The 13,563-nt window shown below is 44.2% G+C and overlaps 2 protein-coding genes across 5 annotated transcripts in view; one reads left to right on the forward strand and one right to left on the reverse strand.

The window, feature by feature from the left end:
• Window positions 1-2,177, reverse strand: part of LOC125454761 (apoptosis-stimulating of p53 protein 2-like) — an 81,168-nt gene extending 78,991 nt beyond the window's left edge. For all 3 annotated transcript variants that reach the window (XM_059648629.1, XM_059648628.1, XM_059648626.1), the window contains exon 1: window positions 1,723-2,177. In XM_059648629.1, the coding sequence (XP_059504612.1) occupies window positions 1,723-1,749 (27 nt within the window). In that variant the 5' untranslated portion in view covers window positions 1,750-2,177. The remainder of the gene's footprint in view (window positions 1-1,722) is intronic.
• Window positions 2,178-10,461: 8,284 nt separating this feature from the next.
• LOC125454946 (exportin-5) overlaps window positions 10,462-13,563 on the forward strand; it is an 85,195-nt gene continuing 82,093 nt past the window's right edge. For both annotated transcript variants that reach the window (XM_059648630.1, XM_059648631.1), the window contains exon 1: window positions 10,462-10,838. In XM_059648630.1, coding sequence (XP_059504613.1) covers window positions 10,734-10,838 — 105 coding nt within the window. In that variant the 5' untranslated portion in view covers window positions 10,462-10,733. The remainder of the gene's footprint in view (window positions 10,839-13,563) is intronic.

Genomic DNA, 13,563 nt, shown 5'->3' on the forward strand with positions numbered 1-13,563 from the left:
GATTGTAGATGGCGGAAGTGTCGGAGGATGATGAGTTGTATCCGGAGGGTGGTGGGGGTGGTATGTGGAGGCCTAAGGGGAATCTCTTTGGGCGGTTATTGCAGGGGCGGGGTACGAGGGATGTGTTGCAGGAAATGCGGAAGACACGGTGAGGGTGTTCCCGACCACTGCGGGGGTTGTTGCGGTCCTTGAACAACAAGGACATCTGGGATGTGTGGGGGTGGAATGCCTCATCCTGGGAGCTGATGCGGCAGAGGTGAAGGAATTTGGAATAGGGAATGGAATTTTTGCAGCAGGGTGGGCAGGAGGTGGTGTATTCTAGGTAGCTGTGGGAGTCGGTGGGCTTGAAATGGACATTAATTTTTAGCTGGTTGCCTGAGATGGAGACAGAGAGGTCCAGGAAAGTGAGCGATGTGTTGGAGATGGCTCAGGTGAACTTGAGGTTGGGGTGGAAGGTGTTGGTGAAGTGGATGAACTGTTCGAGCTCCTCTTGGGAGCAAGAGGCAGCACCGATACAGTCATCGATGTAACGGAGGAAGAGGTGGGGTTTGGGGCCAGTGTAGGTGCAGAAGAGGGACTGTTCCACGTAACCTACAAAGAGGCAGGCATAGCTTGGGCCCATGCGGGTATCCATGGCCATCCCCTTTGTCTGTAGGAAGTAAAGGCAACTTGTGGGACAGAACTCAAATACTGCTGAAAAGTGGGACATGTTGTTGAATATTTCATCTTGCATTCATCAGGACAAACCCAAGGTTGCCAAATTTCAAATAATTACAACAAGTTATATCACAATAGAAAAAAAGAGTAAATTAATTGACAAGTCAACTCTGACTGCAGTGTTGCATTCTTACATTTGATGATGAGTACAAGATGAAGAGGTTCAGAAACGTACAATACCTATGCCTCAGCTTCCAATTTCCTTAATGTAAACAGTGAGATCCGAAAAAAGTTACAAAAAACAACATTTTTCTGGATGTGTAAGGTGAATCTCTGAAATCAGAGAACTCAGCACAATGAATCCAAGCATAATTCAATGACAATGCTTTTTAAAATATTCTCTTATAATAGGTTTATAATGACAGAAAACCAAAATTATTTAGAGATTGATAATACACACGTTTTCATTCAGAAATTACAGCACTTTGAAGTATGAACTGACACAGATACAATCAGAACTATATTTAAATCTATATTGGCTTATTAGACCGGATTCATACTACCAAAATTTGGGCTACGACGTAAGAAGAACTCAACGGAGTCTTAAAAAAATGCTTGTAGGTTCGCTTAGAAGTCGCATTATTTCAATAATTCATGATAGGTTGGTGTGGATGGGGAGGCGAAGAACAGGAACTTAAAATTGAAAACAAATAGATTCATGTGCAAGAGACTGTAGGAACTGCCGACGCTAGGGCTCTTCTGATGCTGCTTGGCCTGCCGTGTTCATCCAGCTCCCCACCTTGTTATATCAGATTCATTTGCAAATTAATTTTTTTCCCCTACTGATCGTGACGCTAACATTAAAACTGAAGTTTCGATGGCGACACACTGTACGCAGCAAGTTGGAAATTGCATCTTTTTAAAAAAAAATCAGTTTGGTCTAGTAACTTTGAAATCACCTGGAAAATTGAGAGAATAATCGACTGGGGGAAGAAAATGACTGATTCTTACTTCACTGCTCCTCCGATTTCTTAAACATATAACTTTAGGCAAAGAAAAACTTACAGGCATCATTTTGGATCCGAACCGCATTTATAACCAGGGTCTTTCTCTTTCCTCTTTCTCCTCCACGGGAAAACAAAAGAGGCGAACGGGAAGTTAAACAGCGAAACGCTCTTGAGCGGTACGGAGGGGTTGGTGAATGAAGGGGCCTCCTGAAACCTGTTGAGTTGCCCGCGGCCTGCTCAACCGGTCTCTCCCGCTCCCAAAGTTTCCGAGTTTCACAGTTAGGAGCAGGCCGCCCTCCTCACACACTCTTCTCTCGTGGCTTGGAAAGTTTCCCGCTCGAACCGTTGGGACACTTACGGTGGAAGTCAAAAAAGGTAGATTTTTTTTCGCTTGTTTCGTATATTTTGCTGTTGGTTGTTGTCGCCCGCTTACGTGTTACGTCCCCTCCGATCTTTCCAGAAGAGCTGTTTTCCGGTGGCTCCGTCACAACAATCGGCCACGCACTGACTAAGACTGGATGACGTAGACCGGAAATGGGCGGTCGCGGCGCCAGTTTCGGTTTCCCACCCCGCTATGGCCACCTGTGGCGATTGCTTGTTTCGTGGTGTTGAGGATGTTGCCGCCTGGGATGGCCTTCCTCACCGTGCCCATTTCCTGCACCGCTTCATCTGAGTGCCTTGTTCGGGCCATTGCGGCGGTAGTTAGGCGTCAACCACTTTGCTGTGTGGGCTGTGTCACATGTAGGTCAGACTAGGGGAAGGTGGCAGATTTCATGGTGTAAAGGACACCAGTGAACCGGTTGGGTTTCTCAATTCCAGCACTTTATTGAGTTCAAATATCAGCATCAGAGGTGGTGATTCAAACACGTGACCCCAGTTTTGAGTTGCCAGATTTATTACTCGTCCAGTGACATTATCACAACATGACTGCCCACGCCCACTCTGTGCATGGATGCTACTGGAAAGTTGCCGACATTTTTTCAGCTTGCAAACGAATGGAACATCAGTACACACATGCAACATTCAACACAACACTTAAAACGATTGAGAATTCCCCCCACCTTCCTAAATGAAGACTTGCATTTAGGTAGGAACTGCTAATGCTGGAGTATCTGAGATAAGGTGTAGAGCTGGATGAATATAACAGGCCAGGCAGCATCAGAGGAGTAGGACTCAAGGTCTGTCATAGATTTTTGTTACGTGGGTGGGCGTGTGCTTGCTGGGAAACACTGCTGCATATCTGCACAGAAAACGTATTCCAAGATAATAAAATGTGAGGGTGGATGAACACAGCAGGCCAAGCAGCATCTCGGGAGCACAAAAGCTGACGTTTCGGGCCTGGACCCTGGATCAGAGATGAAGGGTCCAGGCCCGAAACGTCAGCTTTTGTGCTCCTGAGATGCTGCTTGGCCTGCTGTGTTCATCCAGCCTCACATTTTATTATCTTGGAATTCTCCAGCATCTGCAGTTCCCATTATCTCAGAAAACATATTCAGTGTGTTACGGTACTGTGGCTTTGAAGAGGTGTATTTTGACCTTTTTTTATGCCAAGAAAGGTACTGAGCAGTCTGTTCCAAGCCAATACAGTAAACAGCTTCTGAGTCGTTTCTTTGTAAAACATTACAAATATTGTGGATTCAAGCTCCCACAGAACCATGAATTTAGTTCAACTTCCAGTAGCTATTGGGTTTTGGAAGCTGCTGTATATCTATTCCTCCAACAACGGAATGCTTGAGTTTTTGCTTTCTCACAGTTTTGTCTTGAAGTTCTTTCTTCCCGGATTAGAGACTTTCACAAGATAGCCAAATTCATTAAAATAGACTATGCCAAGGCTGTGTTTACAGGATGTTGCTATGTTGGAACAGTTGCTATTTAATAGAGTTGTTATTCCAATTCTACTTTCTTTTGTTTGCATGTTATAAGATAAAGTGAGTTTTGTTTCAAGCCTCCTAGTTTGACCAATCAAATTGCATCCTGAACACAATGCCTTACGCTTGCCTTTAAAATTAAGAAAATGTTAGGGTCAAGGCTATCTCAATATATTTCGAGGATGTTTGGTCTGGTCCATAACAAATGCGATTTTTAAAATCTGTGAAGAGAAGGACAGAGTTAGTGGGCTGATTTTTCAGTGACTAGTCAGTCATTATTCCGTGTTGGTGGGAGTTGCAGATGAGGATCTTGAGGAATCCACTGTTCTGAAGGAAATAACCAGCAAATAGAATTTTCTTCTGGGCATTTATTCCATGCCTGGAACCCTGAAAATCTCCATTTAGACTGAAGACTTGAGGATGCTGATGAAATTAAGTAGTTACTCAAGAAAACTAAGACTACTAGGTTCATAATCTAACTCCTGAGTGCTTATTAACTGACCCCATAATTACCCCTATCATTTGGCATCCTATCACAGCTGGCACTCTTCCTAGTTTGCCCCCTATTGCTTGCACATCTGGCTGTCTACCCTGCCAGCACCTGAACATCACATATTTGATGTACATATGATTTGACAGCAGATGTCAAAGAGTCTGTCAGACCATTTGTAGTTAACTGCTTTGACAATTCTGTGCTATGAAAGAACTGTCAGAATGCAAGTAAAGCTGTACATTTCTGAGAGAACCTTGATGGTCTTCCAGAGCAAGGTCTTGACTGACAGACTGTCACATTCCAAGGTCCAGGACTATATGCTGAGGGATGCACTAAAGCATGAGGCAGCTGCACTAAGGCACAGTGGTGAAACATCACATTTAAGGTCTTTCTGCTGAATTTAAATGGGAGTCTATTCAGTTATCGGACCCTCCCAATGCCTCAAACACAGGTAGATATAGTCTTGTATAAGTAAGAAATGCCTTGGACATGTTCATTTAACATATGTAAAACCTGCATACAGAATCAAACTGCTCTAATAACTGTATCTTCTGAATTTATACCACTCATTGTGGGCACCTCCTTAGAACATCCGGAAACAACAAATGCCAAATCCTCCTCTCTTACTGACCTTCCACACAGTGCACCACCAGAAGTTGAAACTTACCTTTGTAATTTGCATTCAACTCATGTCTCCCATTAAGGATTGTGAACATTCAGTGAATCAGCTGCCATCACACCCTTGATAACAAGGTGTAGAGCTGTACATGTCCTTAATGTATTTATTGAATCTCTTTGGATTCTCCTTAACTCTATTTGCCAATGCTATCTCATGTCCCCTTTTTGAGCTCCTGATTTCCCTCTTAAGTGTGCTCCAACTGCCCTTGTATTCCTTTAAGGATTCACTCAATGCCAGGTGTCTATACCTGATAATATGCCTCCTTCTTTTTCTTGACCAGAACCTCAGTTTCTCTCGTCATCCAATATTCCCAGCACCTACCAACTTCTGCTGGTCCACACATGCTCTATTTTCTGTAGCACTGCATGGAATGTTGAATTGAAATTAAGAACTTTTTTCTAATAATGCATGACATTTTTATGAATCTTGAGCGATTATACTTTTCATAAATACAATACATTCCACAGGTCTCATTCTATATCGCAAGGACATTATTTTTCTTGGCTCACCTTCTATGCTATAATTAACAAGTACTCTCTTTTGGATAACATTGTAAGAATCAAATCCTTATATTGTTTGTTTATTTACAACTTTAATAAAATTACAGAACAATTGCCAAAACAATTTGAGCAAATGTTTAAGTAATTAATATTGTTTTAGAACGGCAATGTTGACAGTAATGATTGAAATTCAAATTAGCTGCATTGGGCAGGTCACATCACCCACATGCCTGACACAAAACTTCCAAAACAATCTCCATTCTTACTTTTGTCACAATGAGCAGTTATCAGGAGGGCAGAAAAAAACACTTCAGGGATATTCTCAAATTCCCCATTAAAAGACTGCAATGTGCCCACTAACTCCCCAAATTGGAGAAGCAGCATCCATGAAGGAGATAACAAAGTGTGGAGCTGGATGAACACAGCAGGCCAAGCAGCATCTCAGGAGCACAAAAGCTGACGTTTCGGGCCTAGATCCTTCATCAGATGAAGGGTCTAGGCCCGAAACGTCAGCTTTTGTGCTCCTGAGATGCTGCTTGGCCTGCTGTGTTCATCCAGCTCCACACTTTGTTATCTTGGATTCTCCAGCATCTGTAGATCCCATTATCACTTATCCATGAAGGAGATAACCATCTTGAGCATCTCTGCCAGCCCTGTATGGAGAACAAGCGTGAACAGTGAAAAAAAATGCAAATATCCCATCCATCCACTTCAGCAAACACCAGTTCCTCAACTGTGGCAGAGTTTGCAGATTCAGCATTGGACTATTTCATCATCTCAGAATACACTACAGCGGACTGAAAAAAATGTCATAAGGCAATTCCTCAGGACTGAGGATAAGACAATTATTCTGATAATATTAGTAGTTGCATTTTCTACCCAACCATGTAAGCCCATGCCATGGCACAATTGTAATCGGTGATTCAAAAACAAAAATCATGGACAAGCAAGTGGTCAAAACTGGACCAGTGCAAAGATTGAGGGCTCGAGCAGTTTCAAAATATAGGAAGGGACAAAGTCAGAGAGAAATTTGAAAATTTGAGTGATAATTTAAAGAAACTAAATATTGCCAAATCTAGTTCCAATGTAGGATAGACAGCACAGGGGTAACAGATAATTGTGGTTTGATAAGAATTGAGGCAGCAGAGTTCCAGATGATCTGAAGTTTATGGAGAGTGCAAGGCATGAGACTGACCTGGAGAATATTGATATATCTGAGTTGAGAAATGGCAAAAGCATGTTTGAGGTGTGCAACAGATGAGCTGAAAAAACAGAGGCAATGTAATGGTGGGAGCGGAAATATAAAATTTTAGTGACAGTGGGGCATATGGGATTGTAATCTCATCTCAAATATGGTACCCAACACCTCATTTTTATCATGGATGTCCAGTCCCTATACACCTGCATTCCCCATGCAGATCGCCTAAAGGCCGTCTGCTTCTTCCTGTCCTGCAGGCCCGACCAGTCCCCCTCCACCTACACCCTCATCCGCCTAGCTGAACTCGTCCTCGCCCTCAACAACTTCTCTTTCGATTCCTCCCACTTCCTACATACAAAGCGGGTGGCCATGGGTACCCGCATGGGCCCAAGCTATGCCTGCCTCTTTGTAGGTTACGTGAAACAGTCCCTCTTCTGCACCTACACAGGCCCCAAACCCCACCTCTTCCTCCGTTACATCGATGACTGTATCGGTGCTGCCTCTTGCTCCCAAGAGGAGCTCGAACAGTTCATCCACTTCACCAACACCTCCCACCCCAACCTCAAGTTCACCTGGGCCATCTTCAACACATCCCTCATCTTCCTGGACCTCTGTCTCCATCTCAGGCAAACACCTAGAAACCGATATGCATTTCAAGCCCACCGATTCCCGCAGCTACCTAGAATACACCTCCTTCCACCCACTTTCCCTGCAAAAATTCCATCCCCTATTCCAAATTCCTTCACCTCTGCCGCATCAGCTCCCAGGATAAGGCATTCCACTCCCACACATCTCAGATGTCCTCGTTTTTCAAGGACCGCAACTTCCCCACTGCAGTGGTCGAGAACGCATTTCCCGCAACTCATCCCTCACACCCCGACCCGCAATAACCACCAGAAGAGAATCCCCCTAGTCCTCACCAACCTCCGGATCCAACACATCATCCTCCAATATTTCCGCCACCTGCAAAATGACCTCACCACCAAAGACATTTTTCCCTCCCCACCCTTGTCTGCTTTCCAGAGGGACCACTCCCTTCGTGACTCCCTTATCTGCTCCACACTCCCCTCCAACCCCACCACACCCGGCACTTTCCCCTGCAACCACAGGAAGTGCTACACCTGTCCCTCATACCTCCTCCTTCACCCCCAATCCAGGCCCCAAGAAGGCTTTCCACATCAAGCAGATGTTCATCTGCACATCTGCCAATGTGGTCTACTGCATCCGTTGTATCCGTTGTGGCCTCATCTACATTGAGGAAACCAAGCAGAGGCTTGGGGACCACTTTGCAGAACACCTCTGCTCGGTTCGCAATAAACAACTACACCTCCCAGTTGCGAACCATTTCCATTTCCCCTCCCATTCCTTAGGTGACATGTCCATCCTGGGCCTCCTGCAGTGCCACACAATGCAGGAACAGCAACTCATATTCCACTTGGGAACCCTGCAGCCCAGTGGTATCAATGTGGATTTCACAAGCTTCAAAATCCCGTCTCCCCCACCACATCCCAAAACCAGCCCAGCTTGTCCCCGCCTCCCTAACCTGTTCTTCCTCTCACCTATCCCCCCCACCTCAAGCTCCACCCCCCCCGACCTACTAACCTCATCCTGCACCCTCCCCCGATCTATCCCCCACTAAACTCACCTCTACCCGCTCCTACCTCACCTCTTTAACTTGGCTGTCTCCCCTCCACGTATCTTCTCCTCTAAACATCTTCAATCCGCCTCCCGTTCTCCCCTTCCCCCATTTCTGATGAAGGGTCTAGGCCTGAAACGTCAGCTTTTGTGCTCCTAAGATGCTACTTGGCCTGCTGAGTTCATCGAGCTCCACACTTTGTTATCCGCATTCTCCAGCATCTGCAGTTCCCATTATCTCGCTCTCAAATACGGTACATTGTTTTAGCCTCAAACAGTAATCTGGGAGATGGACAGAGTCAGTAAAGCAGAATGACGATGTAAAAATTTTCATCATCACCTCTGATGGGCAGTAAACCATGAGTCATCCTATGAATAATCATAAATAAGCCATGAATTGACGATGGGGGTTTTTAAATCAGGCAAGAGTATTTGTTCAAATGTTCACACAACAAAAAGCTTGCTGGCAAAGAAGGATCAAAAACCAATCTAAATTTGTCATTGCCAAATCCGTTTTAACATTTCACTGAAGTAGTCCACTGGAAAGCAAGCCGCATTACTCCTGAAGATGTTATCAAAGTACACAAAATTCCCCATTTATCTGTCTTTTAGACCCATTTTTCTGTAAATAACAAGAATTGCTATTTATTAACAATAAACAGATTCTAACTACATATTAACAAATATACACTGTTGACATGTAACTCTCTAACTCACTTATAAATTCCCCCTGCGTCAACAAGAAGTCACAGAATTGGTGTGATGGATGGAGAGAAAAACTGAGAGGGCAGTTTAGTGTTCCCTGTCCACAGAGCTTTTGGTTTTCAAGACTTGCTTTTCATTGAATTCCCTCTCTCTCTCCTTTCCAGGAGGCAGAGAGTGATTCATTCACTAATTATACAGTCACTGACCTATTGGTTAAATATCATAGCTTATTTGAACTGCTGAGGTTTTGTGTACTCTTTCTACTGCAGTCCTCCCTTTTTTTGGAGGTCCAAAGGTGTCTTACTATTTTATTCTTTCACACATGCTTCTCAGCTATCTGGAAGGCAATCACACAGCTGTTGGTAGGCAGTAGGGCTTTATCAATGACAACTAGTGACTACTCCACAGACCAGCTACTTGTTGCCCAAAGACTCATCTTGCACACACTACCTGTTGCCAATTCATCTGCAAGTAAATGTCTCCCATGAGTTGAACAAACAAAATATCAACAGTTCTGAGATATCAAGTGTAGAGCTGGATGAACACAGCAGGCCAAGCAGCAGGAAAACTAACGTTTCTGGTCTAGACCCGTCTTCAGAAATGGAGGAGGGAGAAGGGGATTCTGAAATAAATAGGGAGAAAGGAGGAGGCGGATAGAAAATGGATAAAGGAGAAGATGTGGAGGGAGGCAGACAGGTCAAGGAAGCGGGGTTGGAGCCAGTAAAGGTGACTTAGGGAGGGGATAGGTCGGTCCAGGGAGGACGGACAGGTCAAGGAGGCGGGATGAGGCTTGTCGGGAGGAGATCGGGGTGGGGCTTGAGGTGGGAGAGAGGACGGACAGGCGAGGGGGACGGGGACGAGCTAGGCTGGTCTTGGAATGCGGTTGAGGCAGGTAGTTCTGGTCGACGTAACACAGAGCTGGAGGAATACAGCAGGCCAGGTAGCAGAGGAGCAGGCAAGTTGGCGTTTTGGGTCGGGACCCTTCTTCAGAAATCCCTTTTGAAAGTCCAAATATACGTCACGAACTCCCCTATACTAGTTACAATGCAAATCAAGCGCAGAGAATGCGGGAGAAACTCAACAGGTCTGGCAAGATCTGCAGAGATACAAGCAAACGAGCTCGGTGTGACTTTTCAGAACGTTCAGACTCGAAACGTTAACTTTTCCCGTCCAACTACTCCCAGACCTGTTGAGTTTCTTCAGCACTCTCATAGTGCTTTTTCATACAACTTTAATTTATTTTCTGGAATCTTATCACATTTACGAGTAGACGAATAATATGTGAAAAGTGGCACTGTGTAACAATACGCAGCAACGCTGCCTGTCTGACATAGGTCATGTTTCCTTCAGGTCCGGTAACTCCATTGTTAGCGTTGAATTTTCAGGTTTTCTGGTGAGAAATACACTCAACATTACTCGTCACTGCGCTCACGCCCAAAGCGATATCAATCTCGATTATATAATCTTTGATAATGAGAATATTGATCAAAATTTCTTCGAAACCATTGAGACAGCGAGACTCAAATAATGGGAACTGCAGATGGTGGAGAATCCGAGATAACGAAGTGTGGGGCTGGACAAACACAGCAGGCCAAGTAGCATCTTCGTAGCACAGCCAGACTCATTCGAGGAGCAAAGATCACCGGCTCCCTGCAAATCGGAAATCTGGACCATTGCACTGTGGGAATTGTAGTCGGTTCCGCGCTACGCGGTTACCCATGGGTCTCGGTGGACCGGAAGACGGCGCCGTGCGGGTCGACAATAACCCAACGGTTTTCCTCGCTCCTCGTTTTCCCACTGCCACTGCGCATGCGTGGCCGTGGAGCTGAAGATCTGTTCCTTGCACGCCGCCGGTCCTTTAGACAATAAGGGATTGCGTCATCGTTCGTTCGTCCGTCCGCTTTTTGTGAATAGAGAATAGTCACCGGTGGTCGTCGTTATCGGCGTACTTTCAGCTCAACCTCAAAGGAGGACGGTGTGAATACGCAATCATGTCGACGGATCAGATCACGACGTTGTGTGAGCAGTTGATGAAGGCGGTAAACGTGATAATGGATGGAGGCTCGAGTTCGCGCTACCGGCTGGAGGCCCTGAAGGTGAGTTTTCCCATATTCGAGGAGGCAGTAGAATACCTTTGTCTAAATTACACCACCTGTGCCTCTCGCACTCCTCGCCCGTTACAGTTTCGTTTCTTAATTCAGCAGGAAGCCTGATTTTTCTTTTACGTGTTTTATTTACAACATTATTTTAGCAGGAAGTTAATGCGGTAGCTCCGTTAAATGTGTCCTTAAGATGTGCGATTCAACTTCCTTTATTATTTTTAACTTAATCCTGGGCAAAGAAATATTACCGCATATGCGAGAAAACAAGGTGTAGAGCTGGATGCCTAGCGCATATGCGACGCGCTTTACGTTTTCATTCATTCTGTGGAGTTGCTGGATCAAGGGATGTTGTTTTAGCACTAGCAGCCGTTTGCATTAGTGAAGCACGTTAACGTAGGGAACTGCCCCAAGGCGTTTTGCATAATTCATGTCGGCGAATTTGACGCACGGAGTTTCTTCTTTCAGTGTTTCATTTTGTTGTCAAGATGTCCTGTTCATGAGTTTCATTTTTGTGCATAAAGAAATTTTCTTGTGGACATAAGTTCACGCATGGTTCGTGCGTATAATCGTGCATATGGCCAGTAGAGTTGTGAGTTGATAAGTGTTTTGGAAGGTACGGTTGATTATACCTATTGATACATTTCAACTGAATATTGGAGTAATTTGATATATTTTGCCTTGCTTCATAAAGTTAGAATGACTCGATGGACTTTTCAGAATGATGTTTCTAAATAGAATCGATAAGTGAGTGGTTCATATCTGGAATGTATTCCTTGAATGCGTGGCAGAAGCAAGGTTACCTGAAGCTTGCAAAAGGGAATTGAATGATTAGCTGAAAAGGGAAAAAATGCAGTGCTGTAGGAAAGGCAGGTGAGATGCATCAGTAGAATTATTCCTTCAGAAGGCCTGTAGCTTTTTCTGTGACCATTGCATGATTTTAGTTCATACAGGGATATGACAGGGAGCAGAAACTACTTACAATTTTGGAATAGTTCAACTTTGTTCAAATAGTTGAGATCGGGTAGTTTGTTTCTGACGGACATGACTTGCTTGAGTAAATAAAGATCTGCACAGATTTCTACTTTCATGAGCGACACCACTATACAATTCACAATTCTACACAGACTTGAACCAAATTGGCTGAGGAAAATTGAGGTAACTTTGATTGTTTTGAGCTCTTTCCCATGGCGGAGTGTTTATTTTTATCTGGACATGTTAGAATTGCTTAGATGTTAGGTTATAATGAAAAATGCTTTCCTATTGGTTGTATGATGGACTTCGGTGTATATTCCAGACAGTAGTCTGCACTTTAAATTATCTTTAAGTCCTTGTGCCAGTTGAAACTCCAGCATTATACACAACCACAGCTATCTACTTTGGCCATACCACTTTGTGTTTAAACTCCATTTGGTAAACTTGAGGCAATTCTTAGATGGATACTTGATGAATTAGATGTTTATAATAACATGAGGGGCATGGATATGGTAAATGGACGAGGATGTTTCCTGGGGAGATTCCAAAACTAGACGGCACAGGTTTAAGGTGAGAGGAGAAAGATTTTAAAAGGGACCAAAGGGGCAACATTTTCACGCAGAAGGTGGTGCATGAATGGAATGAGCTGCTCGAGGAATTGTTGGAGGCTTGTATGATTACAACATTTAAAAGGCATCTGGGTGAGTATATGAATATGAAGGATTTAGAGAGATACGGGTCAGATGCTGGCAAATGGGACTAGATTTATTCAGGGTATCTGGTCGGCATGGATGAGTTGGACCGAAGACAGATATTTCTGACTATGTGGACGGTCATAAAGGGGTGATTGGCATGTGGACCTTTTTTTGTCTAATCAACATGTTCACAAAGATGTTATTGCACACCTGGAGCAGGTGAGACTTGAACCCAGCCCACCTGATCCAGGGAAAGGGGTGCTACATCTGTGCCACAAAAGGACCTTTTGAATTGAGGTTACAACCATATCAGTTCTGAGGAAGGGTCACCGGACCCAAAACATTAACTCTGTTTTCTCCTTCACAGATCATGCCAGACCTGCTGAGCTTTGCTAGAAATTTTTTTTTCCCTCCTCATTTGTATGTTGATATGTTTTTCATGAGATCTTAAACTGAGGCCATTCTGCCAGCTTGAATGAAAATAAAATGCCCCATGGCACTCGTCTGAAGATAATCAGAAGAGTTATCCCTTGCTCTCACCTGTCATTTATCCTTTAATTAACGCCTCAAAAACAGCTTTACTCATTATTATCTTGTATGCTGGGGCTTACTGTATGCAGATTGGCTACCACATTTCTGACATTAAAATAGCCTACTCCTCCTCTTTCAGGATTCCATGTGTTCCACTGGTTGTGAAGCACTTTGAGATGTGCCCTTTGTGAAAAGTGCGATATAGGCCTTAATCTTTTTTGGTTTGCTCAACCTGGTAGCATTCATAATTTCCTTTGGGGAAACGAGTCTGTTGTCTTTTTGAAATTTGGACTTCGAAACTGATGTGAGCTGGAAAAATGGGTTTTACATTGTAGAAAAGGTGCAGAGGAGCATGTGGAGCAGAAGGAAAGGTCAAGAGAAGTCTACAGGATAAGAGATTTGAGGTCACAGCAAAAGGCCCAGGGAGAGGGTCATGTTTTAGAGCAAATAAGTCGGCTCAGGATCGTTATTAATTGCAGAATATAGGTCAGTTCTCCTGAAAGCGACACCAAGAAAACCAA

Source organism: Stegostoma tigrinum, chromosome 9 (genome assembly GCF_030684315.1).
Source record: "Stegostoma tigrinum isolate sSteTig4 chromosome 9, sSteTig4.hap1, whole genome shotgun sequence".
In the NCBI taxonomy this organism is placed as follows: Eukaryota; Metazoa; Chordata; class Chondrichthyes; order Orectolobiformes; family Stegostomatidae; genus Stegostoma; species Stegostoma tigrinum.